We start from the raw sequence: 22111 nt of genomic DNA, 5'->3' as shown, positions 1-22111 counted from the left end.
ACACACCTTTCAATGTCACATTTATTCATTTAGCTGACGCTTTTATCCAAAGCGACTTACAATTGCTTTATGTGTCAGAGGTCGCACATCTCTGGAGCAACGAGGGGTTAAGCGTCTAGTGGATTCGAACCTGCGTCTCTCACACCAAAGGCATGTGTCTTATCCAATGCGCCATGAGTTGGTGTCACTTGATATAATTCAGTGTTTAATTCGACAATTATGGGTTTTATTTTGGAATGATTTTGTCAATCAAGCTCTTTGCCCTCTATTAACTTGAAAAATGGTTTCGAATTGGTGAAAAAACACATTTCTGACTTCTGCAGAAAATGCTAAAAGTCCTCCAGACTAAACCACAAAATGTGTTGCTCATCATTTCCGAAGTAACACATGGATGTCCCTATCAGCAGGACACATGACAAAGGACCCTAATAAAAAGGTTTCAGGTGGCTGCTTGCTGATCTGCCACTGCTATGTGTTAAGGAGGAGTGGCTTTGGACAGAGGCATGAAGGAGGAGGTGGGATTTTTCAGGTGGATACTTTAAAACCTAGGTGTCTCTTGCTAGTTCTCCAGTGTTACCTACCCCAGCTTTAACTGCTGGTAGAAAATGGGTTGAGAGGAGTCTCCCAGCGAAATTCACCCCGACCTCTTCCCTACAAACTTTTGTGGCACTCATGACATTGTCACACAATGCACACACCAAAGGTCCTTCTCAGGAAACAGTTGTTTTAGACATTCAAACAAACAAGAAATGCTGTCATTTTTCTTAAGAGAAATCTTTTTTTTTTTTTTTTTTAAATCGACCCTCACATACACTTACCCTCTCAGACATCATTATTCTGTCAGGTCTGATTTCCAAAAATGTCTTTCCAAACCTCCCCAGAAAAGAAGGCGTTTCCATGACAGCATTAATTCTGCATCTACATTATTTTGTGTGCATGTGGGTTTGAAATTGATCAGTCTCTATAACTGCTGGACATTGGTGAAACATGGCAGCTCTAAGAAGAAGTCATTGCTTCTTAATTCAAGATTCAACAATTAATTCAAGCAAGATTTGGGAATCTTTGCTTATTCTGAACTGATCTGTAACCAGAAATGACTGTTTAATAATGATAACGTTTATCCTAGTTAAATATAACACACTATGTTTACATTTTTAAAATTTAAAACAAAATGTTTTAAAGCAGGATACTGCTTTATGCAAACAGCAGTTAGTAAAAGCAAATTTTTCACTAGCTAAACAATGTGTTTAAAAGTCAATGTGTAGCAGTGCAGGGCTCAGTGAACCTTCTCTGGATAAATAAGTGTTAAATCACATTTCATCCTACAAGATTACACTGATGCACACACATTTCAATAAACACAGGAACTGCAAAGCAGCACCAACAGTCTGAAGAGTAACAGGAGCTCATTCACACAGAGGGCATGGTTTTCAGAGAGATGGACCTTGGAGGAGGTTATACAAACAGTAGTGGATGAATGAAGAGATAGATGAAGGAATTAACCAATGAGCTCGTGGACATGATGATGAGAAGCAGCAGCAGGGGCCAAAAGCAGAGTAAGAGCAAGCAGAAATCTTAGAGCTCATCCTCCAAACCTGATTAACATTCAGCAGACAAACAGCGTCAGATGTAGCATTTTCACACAACATCCCCAAATCACACATTTCATTTTGAATGAAGCGTACCCTTCTGACCTTGTGAAAAATAACAACATGGACCTTGCCTTCCAGAGGAAATAAACCAAATTTACAATCATTCCCAAATCACAAACTCATTTTGCAGCACTGATCCACTGATTCATCTGCTGTGAAAAGTTGCCAAAAGTCAATTAAACTGCATTTCAACAAGGACAAGTAAACATATCACTCTGCACAAATGATGCAGCCCACGTCTGAGCTAACAATTACCAATATGATCATCCTGTTTAGATTTATAGTTATGGCATGAAGCCGCAGGACTATCAGTTTCATTTTAGTTTAATTTTGAAAATGGCAGAGCAGATTTGTCAGAGTTTGTGTCCAAATAAGTGATACTGAGGGTTTTTCCAAGATTTCCAAGGTTTGTACTCTCACAGCACAGCTGGCATACTGTGCAAATATAACATGTAACGTCATAATTTAAGCATCAGGCCCCTCAGTGTTCAAGCTAAATTTGATCCAGAAATTGAAACGTGTGTAGGTAGTCGACTGAAATTTGAGATGCACTTTAACATTTCTGATGACTGTGTTCATGACAGCAGCAAAAAGCAAAAGAGCAAAGATAAAACAGAGCTCAGATTCATCACTGCACACATTTTCCTTCAGGTTTCCTTCATCTTTAAATTGCCTTTACACAACGGCAGGAATGGTTTCCCAGGATGCTTCATCCTTCCCCTGCCTTCCTTTTTTATAGACGCCTGTATTGATCCTAATGTCAGTAACATGTGATTTACTGTTCCACACAGTGACAGCATGTAAATCAGCGCTGTGGGCTCATTTCTTGGGTTCAAATCGGTTCAACTTTTCTTTTTATCCAACTTTGGACACAGCAAAGCTAGCTGTTTCCAGTCTTTGTACTAAGCTAAGCTTTAACTGTCAAATAAAGGCAAGAATACACCCTAAATGCCTTTAAACAGACAGGGAGGCATCCTGGGTCAGACATTATGTTTGCTGTCACCTACTTGGTCTAACATGTGCTGGCCACACTGTATTTTGAGGGGCCAGAAGTCGCAGTTTTAAGGCAGCTTGGCGAGTTTTGTTTGGAAGATTTTGAAAACACCAGAATTAAAAAAGGTTTATCAACATCTGTTTGGTGACATCCAAACAAACAGCCAGACGAGCAGCAGTGAGGCTGATGGCACAGGCTGCCGCAGCCTCACAGTGTGCTGCAGTGGAGGTCGGGGTTGTTATTATTTGGGGCCTGTCTCTTCTCGTTAGAGTCTACAGAGTATGTGCAGCCGCTGGCTGCCTGACGCTGTAACTGATGACATTTTCAGGCGAGACAAGGGAGGAAAATCAGTTCTGTCAGTAACACACACCGCATGTTGCTCTCTATCACTCCTGGTCTTGCTCTCTTAAATTCTTCTTTGTTTTCTCTTTATTTCCCTTTCCTCTTGTCCACATGCTCTCTCTCTTCATGTCTGCTGTTCTTATGACCTCTATTTCTTATTTTCATTCTGGTTCTCTGGTTTTATTTCTTCATAGACTTGCCTCTCCTGTCTCATTCTCTTTCATTGGCATAAATATAACATGAACAGAGCTGCCAAAGCATCTAATCACACCCCTGCTTTTTAATGTCTGTTGCCATCACCTCCTGGCATCAGACTTTCCTTTTTGCTTAACTTTGGAAAAAGGCGATGAACCAAAGCAACACACAAAAGCTGCTTTGCTGCCTCAGATGATGATGTTATGATACGATGAATACTATAATAAAACCACAGCATAACAAACTGCAGGCCAAGTGACTGATAAGAGATGATTCAAACAAATGAATAAAAATGACGAGTATGAACAAACCATGATGGTGTGAAACATGAAATGGATCCAAAGGCCTCATTATATGTATGTGTGTGTGCATGTGTGTGATGACGATGATGATGATGATGATAATAATGATGGTGGTGGTGAAAACCAGCAGCCCTCCTCTCACACACACCTTCCTTGCCTGGTCATTGTCTTCAATCTGACCCAGATCCCTGCCGCTGGCCTGAGCAATCCTCTTCCCTGACACCAGATTCCCGACCATCACAGATGCAGGACCAATCTCTGAGGTTACAGATGAGGAGGAAGTAAACATAAGAAGAAAGGGGAGGGGGGGGGGGGGGGGGGGGGACAAAGGGAAACAATATGTAAGATTAGAGAAGACAGCAAACCTTTGTTACTTACTTCAACAAAAGTTGTCTTACATAATTTACGATTGTGCATAAGATGTCACCGGTAGCTTTAGTTTTGAGAAACTAACTGCATGTTTACCTATTATAAAGAAAGATGCATTATTTCCCCAAGTTACATCAAACCCTTAAAATTAGCTTTACCCATCAGAAAAACTGCAGCCCTGTGGCTCCAACTCCAATGAGCTCCGAGGAATGTTTCCCACCCATATACTCCAGCACCATACCCTCACATAATCATTCTTCCTGTACCTGGCTGTTTCTGCCGGGGTTTGGGCAGGTTGGTGACGCAGGTGTGCGGACACATGAGCACGTTGCAGGGGTGCAGCGACCCCTCCAAGAAGAGCTGCTTGGTCTCTGACAGGTGGATGCCACCCAGGGGAGTCTTGGGCAGAGTGTTGGAGGGCACCAGAGCCAGGCAGTACACCCCCACCTGATGGATGCTGTCTATCGCCTGGAAAGTCGTTATGTGTTTAGAAAAACACTTTATTCATATTTTTAAGATGATGTCATTCCTGTTGAAAAGGTTGTTGGGGTGAGACAGCACAGTGCGAGGTGTAAGCATAAACCTTCAGTTAAGGGGATTATCTGAATAATGTGATGGCTTTAGTGGTTAGATTTTATATTCACACTTACTAGCACAGGTTAAGATCATCATTTAAGATTCACTGTTTTCCAGGAAATTAAAGTGTTAATTTCTGTGTCTTTAAGGACGTATGTGCAATTTCAAATTAAATGACAGAAGTTTTAACAAATGACGTGTGTGTGTGTGTGTGTGTGTGTGTTTGTAAATCTGCATGTGCATAGAAATCTAACAAAACAAGACCTCCTAAAAAGAAAAAGACAAAAACTATTTGACGACTGCCCTTTGAAACATTATATATAACTGTTAATCTATTTTCCTACTGTACAATTTGAACTATATATTTTCCATCAGATACAGCATTTTTCAATATTTTGACCAAAAAACGAATGCTTAACAGCAGCCCAGAGGGCCGATCGCGCACATCTTTACCCAGTGCTGTCACAAAATATTACACCACACTCTGTCATCTCAGCCTCGATCTAAATGCCGAGTTTGTCTATAGCCAGACAAACTAAATGGAAAAACAGCCAGGCAGTATCTGTGGTGGTAAAGGAATAAAGAGATTTGGTTTTATAGCAGCCGTAAAAATGCAGACGGCTTTTATAGTGTCACCGCAGTCGCCACGCCGGCTTAGGGAGATGTAGAGCTGGAGGTCGGACTGAGATTTTATCTGTTCATGCACAGTATGAATGTACAGCACAGTATCATACTGTATGTGTGTGTGAGTGTGAGAGAGAGTCTGACCAAAGAGCCAAAGAGACAGAAATGTGGTGTGAAAGAATGTGTGTGAGCTGTGTGTGTGTCTTTTTGAGGTGGCTGTTAAAATGTGGCTCTCTGGCGTGCATCCTAGGTGACCGTTTTCCTGAGCTGGGTTGTGTTAAAGGAGAAGGCTGGTGTTATTCAATAGTTTTCTTATAGTCAACAAATCCCATGAAAAGACCAAAACCAACAATGTGTTAGTACATCTCTCAATGCTTTCTATCTTCTCCACCCTGTCTGTGGCATTAAGCTAGTAACCCATTGGTTCCTACTAAAGATGTAAATCTTTAATAAACACCTCACAAACATATAGTTTCATTTAAAAAGACAAAATAAATAATTTCCTAAAGCAGCTGCTCACAGCAGTTTTTAGAAAATGTTACCCAAAGGTGCTACTGTAAGGCACTATCTTCAGTGGCGAATTAATCCACATGCGGTGCTCTAGTGAGTATTTGGGGCAGCGGGACGGTATATGTGGGACTTAAAGTACAGTGTGTGTTCATGGGGATAAAGGAACATGTGGCTCACTGATGTGTTTAAATAGTTTTTGAACACACAACGTACTTGTTAGTAATACGTCACTGTTCCCTTTTGTCTGTTATTTGCTGAGAAAATACAGACTGCTGCCAGACTCATGATTCAAGTTGTGCCTGTGTAGTTATTATAGCCATTAGTCTCTGATGTCTTTATACTGTGTGACTGGGTCTGTACTGTGTATATGCTGAGCGTAAAATGTGTGAATACGTGTGTGTACCTGCAGAACTCGGCTCATCCACTGGAAGCTGTCTTCCTCTGTGGAGTCGGGCCGCTGCTCTGCCACGACCACAATCCTCTCATCATGAAGCACTGTGATGGAGAACACTGCTATCCTGAAACACAAACACACAGCGTCAACACGCTTCTTAGCTAGATAACATTATGAACTGGGGACACTTCGGTGGTTTATCAGCGTCACAGAACAGACAATCCAGGGAACAAAGGCTCCTCTTGGCTCTGCTGTCTCTGCAACAGTCTAACACACAGTGTATCCACACAATGGATGGTTGTGTGGATGGTTAATCCTCCATTATTCAGTCTGATGTAGCCTTCTTAGTCATTTTCGAGGCAGGGGTGTTAAATAAGCAGTCTATAGTTTACAAAGAACAATAGTCAATACTGAGAAATACTTTCGGTTTATACAAAAATAAGTGCTGGCCAGGTGTCCTGACGCAGGAGAACAATAGGAAAAACATTTCCAATACATGATATATGAGTTCTCAACAAAAGTCTCTTTCATCCACAAAGTTTTAACTGAGCTCTGTCTCTACATCACAGGAACAACTTTATGTCCGGTGACTGCCTGGAGGGTAGCTAGTGTTTGGAAGGGAGAGGAGAGGTGTGCGCTGGAGCTCAGTGTTTTTCCACCGCTGTTTTTGAGGGCGTGTCAGACTAGCCGCTTGGTGAGTGTTATATGAGGCACATTTAGCTTTCATCTCTGTGACGTCACATCAAGCTGTTTTCAGGCAGTTCAGAGCAGAGTTTTCTGTGTGAGATGGGAACTCCCTTTGGGCTGGACTTTGGGCTTTTTCACTTTGCAAACCTATTACTAGGCACAAAAAAGATATATAACTCCATAAAGGAGAGGAGAAAAGCCAAAAAGCAGAATACCACTTCGCACAATTAATCTTGAAGATAAAAACATGATCAGCTTATTGAATATGATGTATTGTAATAACTTAAACTATTCAGTGGTATAAAGTAGTGAAAAAGTAGCTCCATAGACCAACCACAACACTAAAACACTGGCTACACTTAAAATGCAATCATTTTTACTCTGAGCACAGCTGTAAGAACAGAACAGCAGAGATATGGATCAAAAACAAACAGGACTAACGTTGCACCAACCACCTACCTGCCCCTGTAGACAAACTTCATGGGCTCCACGGCGAGCGCCGTCGCGACGATGTCGTCAGCATTGTGCCGACGCCCCCCGACCACCATCAGACCGTCCATCTTCCCTGCCACAAAGATCAGGCCCGCAGGTCCGATGAATCCCAGCAGGCCGGTCCTGGTGAAGGGAAACTCACTGATGGGAGCCCCGTTGTTGGACGTGGGGAAGACCTGGGTAGTTTTTTTAAGACAGAAGGTGATAAAAGGTTTATAATTAAACAGGAGAACCAAGTGATCATTTAACCAAACTATTCACACACTCACCTCAAAGGTGTTCTTGGTCATGCCGGACAGACCGTAGTACGAGGTTCCCGTGGCAACAGTACAAATGCACAACTCTCCAATCTCATCAGTTTTACAGAGCTGAGGAACACCTTCAGGCTTCACCACACACATCATAGCTACACACAGAGAGAACAGGGGAAGAACCGCTGTGATTTTAGGAATAAGTAATTATTACAATGTTAAGGATTTGAGTAATTTTACATGAAATTTCCTTTTTTAAATACCACTAAATAATTAGGAAATGAATGTTTTCAAGTTACTCGAGTAACTTGAGTAAAATGTACTCAAGTATCCAAATAAAAGGTTCTGCTTTCATGTTTTCAGATCAGTTGAAAAAAGGATTGATCAATTGACAAAAAGAGAAAATAGGAGAAGGGAAAAAAGAAAAGCAAAGCAAAAGAAAGAATTTAAGAAAGAAATAATGAGTGACAGGAGAACAGACATACAGTAAAAGTTTGGTACCGGTTGACAAAATTCTCAGTTTTTGTTGCATCACTTTGATTCATCAACATAAGTCAAGATTTTGGAATAATTTACCCAACAGCAGTCACATTTATCTTATGATGAATGAATGAATCTACAAAGTAACTCCAGTTAATGGATAAATAGCAGAAAGTACAAGCTTCTCGCTCTAAATAGCAGGAAAAGTAGAAAGTCTTCCAAAAAACAAAATACTTAAGTCAAGAAACCAGAACCTCCAACTGTAGCTATGTTCAAAACCTTCTGGGAGTTATCATTTTGGGAGGTCCAGGTCCAGGTACAGTATTAGCACCTGCAACATCCGCCTCACCTCCGGGCATGACGGATCCGACATCCTGCAGCGTGAGGACAGACAGCTTCTCCTCTGAGTCGACCCGGATCACGCCATGACTCAGACCCTGCATGGACAGCACGCCACGACCAGGAGGGGTGCTGCCCTCTTCCACAGGTCTGCAGGAGGGATCAGATGACATGGAGGCTAATGGAGTGCTGTTTATCTTTGTGAGAATACATTTTCTATCCTGAGTGAGGACAGTTTATGGGAAGTGACAATATCTTGGATGGTAACCGAACATTTGTGGGAAGGTGAAAACAGTTTTGTAAAGGGAGAACATTCTCGCTAGGTGAGTTTTTGTTTTTTAAACTGAGGATATTATTGGAAAGTGAGGACATTTTTGGAAAGTTCAGAAACTTCTAGCTGTACTGTTATTGCAGCCTGCTGCATATCAACAAGGGTCCTCACAAGTACAGTTGTGGGCATGTGTGAGTCCTGTTTTTGTGAGTTTAAAAGCAGCTCCTTAATAAAATAAAGTGAGTTCATTACTACCACACCCGCTGAGGCAAAGTGCTATTTATTAGCCTGTGTGTGGGGCAAACACACACGCACACACACACACACACACAGGGACTTTGAAAACACACACACAGGGATTTTACAACATGGAACAAAAATTACAACGGAGGCGTGAAAGAAAGTCGCCCTGGTTTGACTGTAATGTGGATTTTAGATGTTGAACTACAGCGTGGACGATGAAAGAGGCAGAAAGTTCTAAGTTTAACATTTCAAAAGCCAGAAAACTGTAAAGGTTTAATGGGTTAAATTAAGAACAGGATGTAGTGGAGGGAGAGTGAATATACTAATCTAACTCATTTACTGAGGAAAGTAATTAAACATATCACGTAAAATAACAGCAAAAATCATTTTAGTATCAAACTGTAAAATAAAGTGAAAAGTGGTTTGCAGGGGATAAGGACATAACATACGTTTTATGACGTGTTATAATGATTTTTGTTCCATCGATCCCTAATTATGGTGACAACCTGACTGTATATTAAATAAGTACATTTGGAATTGTACACTGAACTTCTCTACAGTCAAAGACAGATGATTTGGGTCTGTGTGTGTCTTGTGATGTTTAAAGTGTGCACCAATAAAAAGACACATGTTTTTGAGATGAAACATCCATCCAGTGTGTGTGTGTGTTTGTGTGTGTACGCACCTCCTTATAGCTACAGTCAGAGCCTCGGGGGAGCTGGCACAGGGACATATGACCTCCGGCTTTAAACCTTTAGACTGGAAGACGTTGAGGAAGGCGTCACAGGATGAGATCGACCCTGAGAGACACAATTAAAAAGTCAGCGCTTCAGTGAACGTGCACCGCAGCAGAAGGCACAGGGGAAACAGCTCAGTACAGCTATTCTTGATGTTATTACTGTAATTTAAGTTTTAGTTGGGATGAGCAGATTTTGTGGGCTTCCCAAATCTTTTTAGAACTTTGTCATAAAATGTTCAACTGTGAGGCTGTCATAGAGAACTATCTGAAGTAATCTGGGTTTATTTCTTCTTTTTGAGCACTAGTGATGTTGGTAACTACTGACCCAAGGAGGTGGTTTCCACTGGGTATGGGGCAGAACTTAATTGTCCTGGGTTTTACCTCTTAGGCTTTGTTGCTTAACAGATAACACTGTATAGTTAGGATACTGTCTTAAAATTACAATAAAAATGACCGACAATCAAAGCTGAGACAATAAAGGACATGCTCTGTTTACATAAATATTCAAAAAAAATTTAAATACACTCCTCCACACACTCCTGAACCCAGACCAGTATCATTGGTACTGGTCAAACTGGGTTGAATATCCATGGTCCTCAGAGGATGAACCCATTTGTTATTAATCAGTCTTGATAAGCTTTACTAAATCGCCATCCACAGTGCACACTTTACATTTTTAGAGTGTGAGCTCTTACAGGGATTTGAACCGTCAGCCACAACCAGCATGCGCAGGGAGCTCAGGTTTACATCTCGCTGGTCCCGGTGGGCCACCAGAGCCCAGTGCATATCCCGCGACTTCACACACGCCACCTTGGCTACACAGAAAACACACACCAACATCCCACATAAATTTATACTCATTTAGTCACTAGAAACTCACGTTATCATAAAATGGCTTAACACACAGCTTGTGATATTGCTTAAGTAGCTCCGTGGATTTCAGGATGTTAGCGGTCACACACAACAAATGGCAATTCATTGTAATAAAAATCTATTAACGTGACAAGAACCTTAAATGTTGCGATAGTGTTGTTGTCAGTGTGGGTCTGAAATACTGTAGTTTGTCCTAAACACTTACATCACTTAAGAGTTTGTGTCTGCTTTATACACTCAGCGAGACTGTTTGAATTCTGTTCAACAGTTACGTCACATTTTATTCTCAGTGATTGGAAACATACAGTATAATAAAATCCAATTTACGACTCTGTGGCAGAGAGGAGAAAATTCATCTCTGAGCCATGTAATAAGTTTTTGGTGCTGTTGTATTGGATCATACTGAGTAACAATGTACTAAGAGGTGTTTCTAGTATTTGTTTGTAAATTGGGATTATGAAAATATCAGAAACTCCTTTAAATAAAATAAAGTCCACAATCAAACCAAATCTGCTCAAAATCTGATCTGCTGGACATAAACCCAACATAAAATACAAAACGACAGAAAAAGAGGCTGAGCGACATTTCTCAGTTTGGGTTGATTTTGTTACCTTTGTACTGGCAGGCTTTTTGGATCCAGGACAGAGGGTTGACCTTCATGAGGGCGTAGGGAATACTGATGACATGCATCATATTCATTACACTCTGGCAGACAGAGGCAGAAGAAAAGACATTGACGGATGCTGCAAGATAACTTGTTTTTGTACCTTTTGAAGTTGAAATTTGTATGACTTGTTTTAAAGATGGACAAATTCTGTTTCTATCAATATATAACTCTACGCTTGCTAACTTTGGGATTCAAGTAGTTTTGATGACAGCATTAAAATAATTTTCTATGTGTGTCAGTTTAATTTGCTTTCATTTTCTCATTCATTGTTTGAAACGATGAAGCAGGACAGTGAAATGTTAAAGAGTGTTTTGCTTACTGTCAGGACAGCGTGCCACAGTCCTACATCCTTCTTGAAGTCTAATACATTCACTATGGTCTCAGCTGGACAGCGAGAGACAGACAGAGAGTGAGAAACAACACATCATTGTTGTACAATTCTACAGTTTCATTGTCTCAGAAATATTAAGAAAAGTATTCTGCACTCCTGACAGCCATCGGTGGTGAAAGGAACTTCAAACTGAAGTGTAAATGTGCGTGTTACCTTCTGTGTATGAGCAGGACTGTGTGAGGGCCTGGCAGTGTGTGAGCATGGCTATCCTCATCACCGTCACACCGAGGACGCTGCCATCCTTACAGGTCTTATACTGGACGGACAGAGACAGACAGTAAATGAGCAAGTGTACATAAGAGTAGTGGTCAACCGAAATGTGCTTTTCAATGCAGATATTACAACCAAGAAAAATAACGTATAAGTCCATTATTCCCCGCACAGAACTATCTCATATAAATGTCATCTTAGCCAGTAACATGTTTAGATGGATTTTATTAAGAAATATAAGAAATAGAAAAATACATTAGGTTCTGATATATATTTTAGAACGTGAGAGTGTTTAGTGAGTGGGGTACAGTTCAGTTCAGTACAGTGACGTCATTCAGCTACATTATTCTATACAGTATAACAATACATACATTTAACACAATATATATTTAACGCTAGCCAGTAATAGCTTTAGATTAGATCTGCAGTCATTTAGGATGACACATTATATATACATAAATAAATGCCAGATATCGGCCTGTTTTATTGGTCTATCACTACTTACGGTGTGTCTCAAGCTCAGTGATTGTTTTGGTTTTTTGATTATTACTGAAATACATATGGAAAAAGGAGGACACAAAGAAAACACTGCTGACTGCAGTTTACAGTTAATGAGGTCCTCTTGTGATGGGGACAGCTGTGTAGCTTTGCTTTAATGAGGTTAAGCCAAACTGTTTTTTGGAATGGAATTTTTTAAACCCAATTGAAATGTTATTATTAGGAACAATATTAACATTGGACATTAACACTGAAAAACCCCAGGATTGTTTTTTAATGGAATAAAAAAATGTAATTTCAAATTTGTGAATCTAACTATGTATTACCAATCCAGGTGACTTTCATTATGCTGTTTTCAAGTTTACAATTGTCTGTTGTACTGTACATTGGCGGGGTTCTTTGGCTGTCTTATAAGTATAGGACAAGCAATCACACATTTCCTTCATCATTTCATATTTTGTTGAGCCGTTAGCAACAGCCCACTTACATCTAAAACATTCAAAACATCCAAACACAGGCGTCTGTGTTTGTAAGTAGACAGCTGCTAACAGCTTAATAAAAAGAAAAAAATGTGAGCAAAACGACTGAGAATGCCCACCCCTCTACCTATATGTGAATTCAGTGATCTTGTCTTTTGGCAGGTACATCCCTGAGAAACTTCAAGAGATAAAATATAATGATGACCTCTTTTGTTTCTGGTGGTGCCAGAGCTAAACTCCTGTTATGTGAAATTATATATTTGCTTTCAGTCAACTGTGCGACTATAAAAACATGAAGTCATCTTGAGACATTGCGATAACAATATTAATATGTTGTTGAGTCCGAAAAACTAAAATGTGCTGCAGAGTCGACAGGAGATTCTTTCGAAAATAAGATCTCTGTCTGAAAAGTCTTTCTGACAAATATCTGCTGGCATGAAAACATAACCCATAACGGGCTGCTATTAAAGTTGTGAATCATGTTGAGACATCTTACAAAAATTTTTTAAGACTTTTATATAAAAAAAATAAAAAAACAAAGAGAAATTTCTTTGAGTCACAGTAATTTCATCTGTCTTGGCTGTCTGGGGCACGGCCTCTGTTACAAACAAAAGGTCGAACATTTTATCAATCTCCCTTCTTCTTTCATCATTTTCCTTTCGGCCTTTTTTCAATCTTCGGTGCAATCAAGGAGACATTTCACCTTGCTGACGGTGTAATTACTGCCCGGGGGCTTTAAGGGACGTCAAATTCAAATCAACCAGACGAGATAAATGCATTAACCGGCAGAGAAACAGTGAAACCGCCATTCGACTGCAGTGTAATTCAAATCCTAAAGACATTGAGCACTGCTGATTTCCATTCATAAGGAAGGAATGCCTGGAACTACATGACTGGAAATGTGTTAGTGCTTGTGTTTGTATTAGTGTGTGTGTTACCTCGATGTAGGCAGTGTCCTGGTTAGCGTCTTTGATATGTGGGAACCAGTCTCGGGGAGGTTTGGAAAGGTGTTTGGATTCTGTGACGAACCATAGCACCTTGGGCCAGCCTGGACACACAGGGACACAAAACATCCTAATGACTCCAATGTCTAGAAAAGATTCCTGCCATGACCCTGCCTGCTCCAATGCTGTGGCCAGTTGTTGTATTTTGGGGTTCTGGGATATTTTTCAATATCAACATTCATGGGTTGAAATTCACAGGCTAGTGCCAGGATTTGGTTTGGATTTAAGATCAGGGGTGTGATCAGATTTACCAAGTAATCCAAGTCTCAAGTTGGCTGAGGTTACATGAATCTATAAAGAGTTCTGACATTTATGACACACGAAATCCAGCCAGCTCCACCTTAGACAACCTAACATTACATTTATGCATTTGGCAGACGCTGTTATCTAAAGCGACTTACATTTGAGCTACAACATACAAGAATCAATAAAGAATCAATACAGTAAGAGATCTACAAGTGACAATAAATACTTGTAAGAGCAGCAATAAATACTAGTAAGAGCTATTAGCATGAATGGCATCAATGGGGTAAATACCTAGGGAAAGAAGTAAGTTGAATTGAGAGAATTGTATGGAGCTTGGTAGCTTGTTCCACCATCATGGAGTTACAGCCCAACTGAGATTGCATTGTGTGTAGGGATGGCAGAACCAGGCGGTGTTCGTTGGAGGAGTGGCCGAGAAGGAACGTCAGGGTGGCTTACTGTGTAATTTAGGGCCTGATTTTTCTTATGTTGTGAAGAGCAAAGCGGCACGACCGAGAGACAGCAGCAACATGGTCCAAGAAGGACAGCTGGTCATCAATCACAACACCCAAGTTTCTCACCACCCTGGTTGGAGTGATGGTTGAGGAGTCAATTTGTAGTTTGATGTTATGGTGGATAGATTACTAGGCTGGAATAACCAAGAGTTCAGTCTTAAAGGGATTTAGTTGAAGGTGGCAAGCCTTCATCCATGCAGATATGCCAGAGAGGCGGTGGGGTCGTCTAGCGTGAAGGATAGGTAGAGTGTCATATCGTCTGCATAGCAGTGGTAAGACAAGCCATGTAAGCGAGATATCTGTCCCAGCGAGGTGGTCCATTGTAAAAAAAAAAAAAAATGGACTTGCTTCACATTTAACATGACACCTGCAAACAAGCTGTCGTGGCTCGGTGTCTCCAGCAGCACCAAAGATGGTTCTGTTGGGAATAATTACTATGAAAAGAATAACTAATTGTGCTTGGATAAAAGACAAAACCATTGGATGTGTAATAGGGCATTTTATTTATTGAGCACTGTAGACTTTTAGCACAGCTTTAAGAGTATGAAACATGTATGACTGCAATTCACAGCACAAATTATTTGAGCTGTTGCAAATAAAACCTTTGAATCTTGCAAGTTTTCTGGGTAAAATCTTTAAAATTCAAGTGGCATGCACAGAAAAAGTGGATGTTTTGACAAAATAAAGCAATAGTGCAGAACAAATTACAAGGCTTCCATTTTATTCTTCAGAAGGCTTTCCATGTGGCATTTAAATTCAAATGTGTCTGTTGTTCTCATTAATAGGGAATTAAACTTTGTGTTGTTTCTGCAGTAAGTGGTTAATTTAGGTCAACATTGCCCAGTTTTACAAAGCATTCATTTGGCAGACTCTTTTGTCCAAAGCATCTTACCTTGGGAGGCATTTAGGGGTTCAGTGATTTATACAGCAGAACATGAGTGAATGTAAAATCCTGAGTATGTGAGGGCTGTTAATGTCTGAATTAATATTGCTGCTCCTTCCCAGGCAGTGAGACAGAAGAGACAATCAGCCATGTGAATGTGATGAGTCTAAAGCCTGCTGATCAATAAGCGGAGCACTCCACCTTAATAAGACACACACACACACACACACACACACACACACACACACACACACACACACTCCTAAATCCATGCTGAGTGAGGAGCAGTAAAGCTGGCGGCATCATGTTGCTATTTATACATCCATTACTGAAAGCAAACAGTCATTATTAATCACTAGGAGATTCTCTCTCTTTCTCTCTGTCACTCTCTGTGTTCACTGCTAATGTCTCTCTGTTCTCAATGCATCGGGTCTCCTTCCATCCATTCTCTTCTCATCAATTTGCAATTCTGCTTCACGGATTCCCTCTCTTTCGGTTTCTCCTCTCCCTCTATGTCTCTCTATTCCCCTGCCCTCCATTACTCAGACTAGCTGTCTGCTGCCATCAGTCTGTCCATTCATCCTACTGAGAGACACAGGAAAGCTGTGCTGAAGCAAGTGAGGCACGGCTATACATTGACCTTTGACCTCTGTACTCCAACTGTGTGTGTGTGTGTGTGTGTGTGTGTGTGTGTGTGTGTGTGTGTGTGTTTTGAGTATTCAGTGTGTTTGTCACATGTATTTACTGTGTTAGGGTGTATTATTACTGCCACGTAAAGTCATTATTAAAGTATTTCTGGTCCATTCTTTTTTGCCCATTTATCTTTAATTGTATCAAATTCTATGTATTTATGTAAATCATTTTGAATCACTTTTTTCAATTGTGTGTTGTTTCGATGGACTTTAATTCTTTGATGTTTAGTTGGAACATTTCTGCACTAGATGCTCCACTTCTGTACGCTCCAGATTTAGGGTTGGAAGCCCGTCATGTCTGATTTAGGCCACTTGATGATCCGTCTGCATCATTTTAATTTACATTTTGCACTTATTTTATTCTTTAAAATATTCTGCCACACGGGTGTACTGTATACTGCTATTTTTTGAAAAGTAACACAGAGAAATGGCTGCAGCAGAAAAGTTGATCCACTTATTTTACAGTTATAACAGCATTCTAAGGTTGGACTTAAGTATTTAGCTATGACAGCTGCCTGATAGTGATAATATGATTTGCATGAGGCGTCTTTGTTTCAGTTCATATGATGGTATTGACTGTATGGTATTTTTACAAGGGAAAAAGGAGTAGATTTTGGCAAGAATTCCCACAAATACTAGGATCTTGATTCTTGATATTTGATACTACTGTGTCTTTGAACACAGAAGTTGTCATGTTGCCACGAATACACTCCATGCCAGTATGTGTGATGATAGGCAGTGTGTGTGTGTGTGTGTGTGTGTGTGTGTGTGTGTGAGACCTTTGAACTGTGGGATCTCTCCAGTGGGACTCTTGGGTAACCCTTTATGGCAGGCGTCACTGGTCAGAGCCACTGTAACTCCACAGCTCCCCAACAGAAACCCGATCTGCTGACTGCCGGCATCCTGGAGAGAGACAGAGTGATCAAATGTGATTAATCAACTGGATTGGATCGTAATTCATCAATAACTGCTTCTTTGTCCTGCTCAGCTCCTCCGTTCTATGCAGATATGAAGTAGGAGTCATTACCTTGCATGTCCAAGTCCTGTTCATTTTCTCATTGAAGAGGTTGGGTGACCGACAGTTGCAGCACATTAAGGCTGACTGTGTTAGAAACTATCTTTAAAACCAAGTCTGTGAACATAAATATGTCAACTACAACTCCAACAATTCATTTCTATACAAAACATCCAATCACAGAGCCTAAAATTCTATTGTGAGCATCGGTGATAAAAACTGATAAAAATGTTTAAAACGATTCACGTTTCAGATGAAGTCAGCAAATACGGTGCAGTGTTTTGTACATTGAGTACATTTTTTTATTATTTTATGTGGAAAATCTGAAAGCGACTCATTCATAGTGCAAGGTGTAAACATACGATATTCCTCATCTGGTATTTGTGTTACTGAAACAAGATTACACCAACATATGGATGACCACTTGATATGGTCAATATACCAGCAGGATCTACAAATACATGCTCATATGGCTAAAATCTAAAACAAAATGAGTGTAAGTAAGGAGATAGAACCTTCATTAACAGTATAAAATATGTTTTTGCTATAACAGATAATACATGTGGAAAACCAGTAATTCCCCGTTCTGTGTCAGTGTGGTTCAATGAGTCGTTCGCATATGAAACAAGGATGCATAGTTTAAGAAAAACTTTAGAGAAATTCTAAAGTTTAGGGTCTCAATATTTTTCATTTATTTATTTATGTACTTCTACATTTAATTTAATTAATTTATCTTTTTGTTATTTACAGTTTTTTTAACTTTATTAATTAGTTTCACATGAATTAATAAAAGATTGCAAAGAAAATGTATTAAAAAAAACTTCACAAGGCCACACTCCGACCTCCACTGACTCTGACGCACCCTTTTGCCCTCCTGAGTCCTTCCCAGGGGACGTTACAGTTCAGTGTGATAGCCAATCCAAACTATGACTCAAACAAACCTACAACAACAACAGCAGAGATGTTTCCTCAGAGACATTTGGCTCTGATTACTCCTCTGCAGAGCTCATTGTCCTCTGTACTGCACCATGATTCAAGCCACGGCGCCTTCTGATGACTCATGTTTTTAATACAATCCCCTGGTGAAGAATTAGCTCCATTGACTGGAGTGAATTAGCGCTGTTTGACTCTGCTGCGTGTCTTCTTTTCAACTCACTAATGCTGTTTGACATGAAGAAAAAGAAGAAATGGTCAAAAAACTTCTCTGACTGCCCAAGGTCCAACTAAAGCAACTGAAAACAGACAAGCCCTCCGTCACTTTCTCTCTTTCTCCATCTATCATGTTTGCTTAATTAGATAAACCATGTCATTTAGACAGCATGCTTTACGTTTTGTACAAAAGCTATTCTAATGCAAATTAGCCATGAACATAATGTTCAGTAGATAGGATTGGGTAGACCTAGAAAGATAAAACTTTGCACAAGTAAATCAAGAATGTTGAATACCAGTTTACGGCCTAGGGACATTTGCACAATGCAACAAAACTAGCAGCAACAATTCCTTTTTTGTAAAGCTGATAAGGTTCAGGTCTGGTTGATGCAGCAACAGAGAGGAGATCATCAGACTCTTTGCTCTGTCTTGAGTTTGAAAGACAGTCAATGGTACGTGTACTTTAACACACATACACCTAATTTATTAACAAGTGGTTTGCTGTTTTACTATTGTTATTCATCGTTTTTTCTTCCTTAGTTTCTCTGTAAAAACAGCATGCATGGGCAGAACTCTTGTATTTGGAAGTATGCTTTGTATTGAGACTACTGTGACCACCAATACATTTACATCACTGAATTGTATAACACTGACATATGTTTTGCACAATCTAATTTATTTATATGAGGGGGGCAGAATATTAGAAAACGCCTATCATTATAAAATCTGAATAAATTAACATCACATAATTTTGATAAGATACACATGACACATCTGTTCAAACGCCCACTGACACACAAACTGGTCTAAATACGTTCTGCATCGTGAAAACTTACCTTCTTAGTCAGTGGTACTTCTATTGGCACAGGGACAACTTCGGCCAGCAGGCAGCCGTAAAAAGCCGTCATAAAGGCTGCAGGGTCGTTGTTTGGGAAGACCAGCGCCACCTAAAAGCAGAAGGAGACAGGAGAGACAAGTTAGAGTTGGGAGGTAAGAGAAGGTAAGAGATTACAGAGTTACAGAGCTTTGTTGTTTTTTACAGATGTGTGAGGAACGAAAAGAAGAACCATCACAGAGTGTGTTAGTAAGCTGTCATTCCACCTCGAGACACCAGAACAGCTTCAAACCACTCAGGGAGCTGCATCAGCATCATTAGGTTTCTATACTCATATATTCAGATTTCTGATTTAATTTGTCACCCATCTGTGCTTACACAGAGGCATTTTGTCGAGTTTGCCTACAGAGTGAAAAGACAGAGTGGCAAAGAAGTCAAAAATCTAAATCTAAATAAAATGAAAAACTGTGTGTGTGTGTGTGTGTGTGTGTGTGTGTGTGTGTGTGTGTGTGTGTGTGTGTGTGTGTGTGTGTGAGAGATGCTAAAAGATGATCACTGATATGGACTGTCTCCAGAGAGCCAGACGTTCAGCAGAGCAGCCGATGGATCTTATCAGAGAAGAATAAAGCAAAATCTTTCGGGGGGCATCTGGTCAATGTCTCTCGCTTGCTCTCTTCAAATTCTTTTCCTCATAACTTCCTTTTTCCAATTTTGTTATGCTATTCAGTCAGTCTACCTACCAACCGTCACACTGTATACCTTCTCTTCAGTATCTCTCCCTCTCCTGGCTGAGTATCTCTTTGTTTATCCCCCTTCAGCATCTTCCTCTGTGTTTCAGCTCATTTCACTTCAGTTCAAACTGGTTTACTATCCACTGAAGTTAGGTTAAACTGCTGTTATAACAGCAGCAAATATGACAACAAACCTCTCAAAAATCAGAAGAAAACCAGAACAATAAAACTTTGAAAAGTACAAAGTGAAAGGCACAAAAATGAACCAATAATTAATTAATTAAAAATCTACTTCTTTCACTTTCTGTATACATGAACTACACATTATCAGTGTATCTTTTCCCTACGGGCGGCTGAGGCTCAGCAGGTAGAACAGGTTGGCCACTGATCACAGAGTTGGTCGTTCAATCCCAAACTCCTCCTGTCCACATGTCAAAGCCTCTTTGGGCAAGACACTGAACACCAAATTGCTCCCGATGGTTACCCAGCACCCTGTAATGTAGCCAATTATCCTGCATGCAGGGTTTGGCACTGAGAACTGGGGAACCTGCTTTTTGTGTTAATGCACATACAGAGTGACAATGTGGAGATACGCTGGCAAAAAAAAAATTACAATTAGAAAAAGTACAAGAATGCAGCTTGTCCCCTCATCTTAAACATATTATTTCTCATTTTACACCCAGGACATGAACATAACAACCAGATGCAACATGGTTCTATAACGTCACAGCAGAGCCTTTATCTCCTGCTCGGCCATGTTGGATCCAGTTTGGCTTCAGCTGCATGTTGTGATGATAACGGTGAATCCCAGTAAGTGCTGCGTAATAGCTTCCATATACAGTACTGGACAGGAGGTGAGTGTGTGTGTGTGGTATGGGGTTGAAGCTATAAGCTAAGTGCACCTGAGTGAATGAGAGCGGTGTAATGACGCTTTAACAGGGCTAATGTTGACATGTGCAGGTCTCATTGGAGCCGTTCAGGTTTCATCTGTAGAGTAGAGTGGGGGGGGAAATGACTCGGTTACTGTGTGTGCATGAGGCTGCAGAGACTTAACAATGTCATACTGTATAAAACTGCAAAGGTAAGGCTCGTTGTTAAAGCTTTTAACCACCGAGGGGCAGACTGCTTTATTGATTTTCACCTGGTTTTTATGTCACTATGACCCTAAAATGCGTTGTGTGCTGAAGTAGTGTCAGTGTGAAGTGTTTTCAGCACACACACTGATATGTTAGTTATCTATTGCTGTTTCTCTCTCACCCATACCTCTCCCCATCTCTTTATTTTCTGTGCGGTTTCGGTCTCATGTCCTCTCCACTTTTCTCAGACTCAGATTACCAGCTTCATTGCAGCTAACATTATTTCTGAAGTCCTCTCTTCTATCGATTTCTCGTATACCCATTTGGGTGTCCAGATTCACGCAAATATCAGATATGTTTGACATTAAATTAGCATCTAGCTTCTAACTATGCAGCCACTGTGCAGCCTGGAAAACAGAAACCAGGACCTCCTTGCTGTTAATCAACAATGCTAACTACTGACACTTGCATAACAGCTGTCTGGGCATACTGTCCGGCTACAAAAAGTTACTTCACACCTTCTAGCCAAACAAAATTGAGAGAATTTTGCTTTATAGGCAAAGAAAGCAAAGGTTCTGAGGGGACTCCCCTTCTGCTTGGTGGCTGAGGTAAGATTACTAGTATTGTTGTAAGATTTTGTCCCATATTTTCATGACTGATGACTCTGTGCTACACTGGTGAAAATTCTAACGTGTAATTTTAAACCAATTTCATATTATCGAGTGGATGATAACGTAAGAGGCTGTCAAATCTTATGAAAAGCAATCACATGCACAAACCATTCCAGATTCCTCACCAGTCTCATTTCCCACAACTGTTGTGAGTTTGTTCTTCCACAAGGAATTACACAACCTCTAATGTATTTTCATAAAATAACAACTTCTTTCTCATCTCTTGGTGTTACTAAATCTCCTCAGCCTTCTAAACGCTCGCAGCAAAACTCATTTCTGTAATTCATCCTGCAGGACACTTTCCTCCTTCAAAAAAAACACTGTAATTTCTGTTTGTAATTTATTATATCTTCAGTAAAACAGTGAAAAAGACCAGTGTGTAATTCACCCCGAGTGGGAAGAAAAAGGATTTGTACAGTAATTAAAACACACCCTTCAGGCTGATGTACATGAAATAAGCACACACACAGGCATCATGCCAGTCTTGATTTATCCATCCGACTGGGAAATCGAGCTTAAAATATAGATGAAAGAGGGACAAGAAGAACCTTTTTCCACTTTATTATGATCGAGGAAAGGAAGGACGTAACATATGTCTCCATATTTAAAACATTGAGTAATGGCCATGTGATTTTTGGCCAGTACCCAAGAATCTTGAGAGGTAAACTGCTCATTTTTTCCCGTCCAGCTTCTCTGTAATGTTTTAATACCAAAGGAAA

General features: G+C 40.2%; 1 protein-coding gene across 4 annotated transcripts in view; it reads right to left on the bottom strand.

The window, feature by feature from the left end:
• LOC123972848 (disco-interacting protein 2 homolog C) overlaps positions 1 to 22111 on the bottom strand; it is a 459676-nt gene that overhangs the window by 24039 nt on the left and 413526 nt on the right. For 3 of the 4 annotated variants that reach the window (XM_046052561.1, XM_046052557.1, XM_046052560.1), the window contains 14 exons: positions 18916 to 19026; positions 16695 to 16818; positions 13517 to 13626; positions 11545 to 11647; positions 11320 to 11384; positions 10945 to 11038; positions 10156 to 10275; positions 9407 to 9521; positions 8218 to 8357; positions 7407 to 7543; positions 7105 to 7313; positions 5968 to 6082; positions 4121 to 4322; positions 3634 to 3743 (listed from right to left, as the gene is read on the bottom strand). In XM_046052561.1, coding sequence (XP_045908517.1) covers positions 3634 to 3743; positions 4121 to 4322; positions 5968 to 6082; positions 7105 to 7313; positions 7407 to 7543; positions 8218 to 8357; positions 9407 to 9521; positions 10156 to 10275; positions 10945 to 11038; positions 11320 to 11384; positions 11545 to 11647; positions 13517 to 13626; positions 16695 to 16818; positions 18916 to 19026 — 1755 coding nt within the window. The remainder of the gene's footprint in view (positions 1 to 3633; positions 3744 to 4120; positions 4323 to 5967; positions 6083 to 7104; positions 7314 to 7406; positions 7544 to 8217; positions 8358 to 9406; positions 9522 to 10155; positions 10276 to 10944; positions 11039 to 11319; positions 11385 to 11544; positions 11648 to 13516; positions 13627 to 16694; positions 16819 to 18915; positions 19027 to 22111) is intronic. The other variant, XM_046052558.1, reaches the window with a different exon arrangement.

The sequence above is a fragment of the Micropterus dolomieu genome, linkage group LG06 (assembly GCF_021292245.1).
Source record: "Micropterus dolomieu isolate WLL.071019.BEF.003 ecotype Adirondacks linkage group LG06, ASM2129224v1, whole genome shotgun sequence".
In the NCBI taxonomy this organism is placed as follows: Eukaryota; Metazoa; Chordata; class Actinopteri; order Centrarchiformes; family Centrarchidae; genus Micropterus; species Micropterus dolomieu.
Note: the sequence above shows the minus strand (reverse complement) of the source record. Positions and strands in the feature narration are given on the sequence as shown.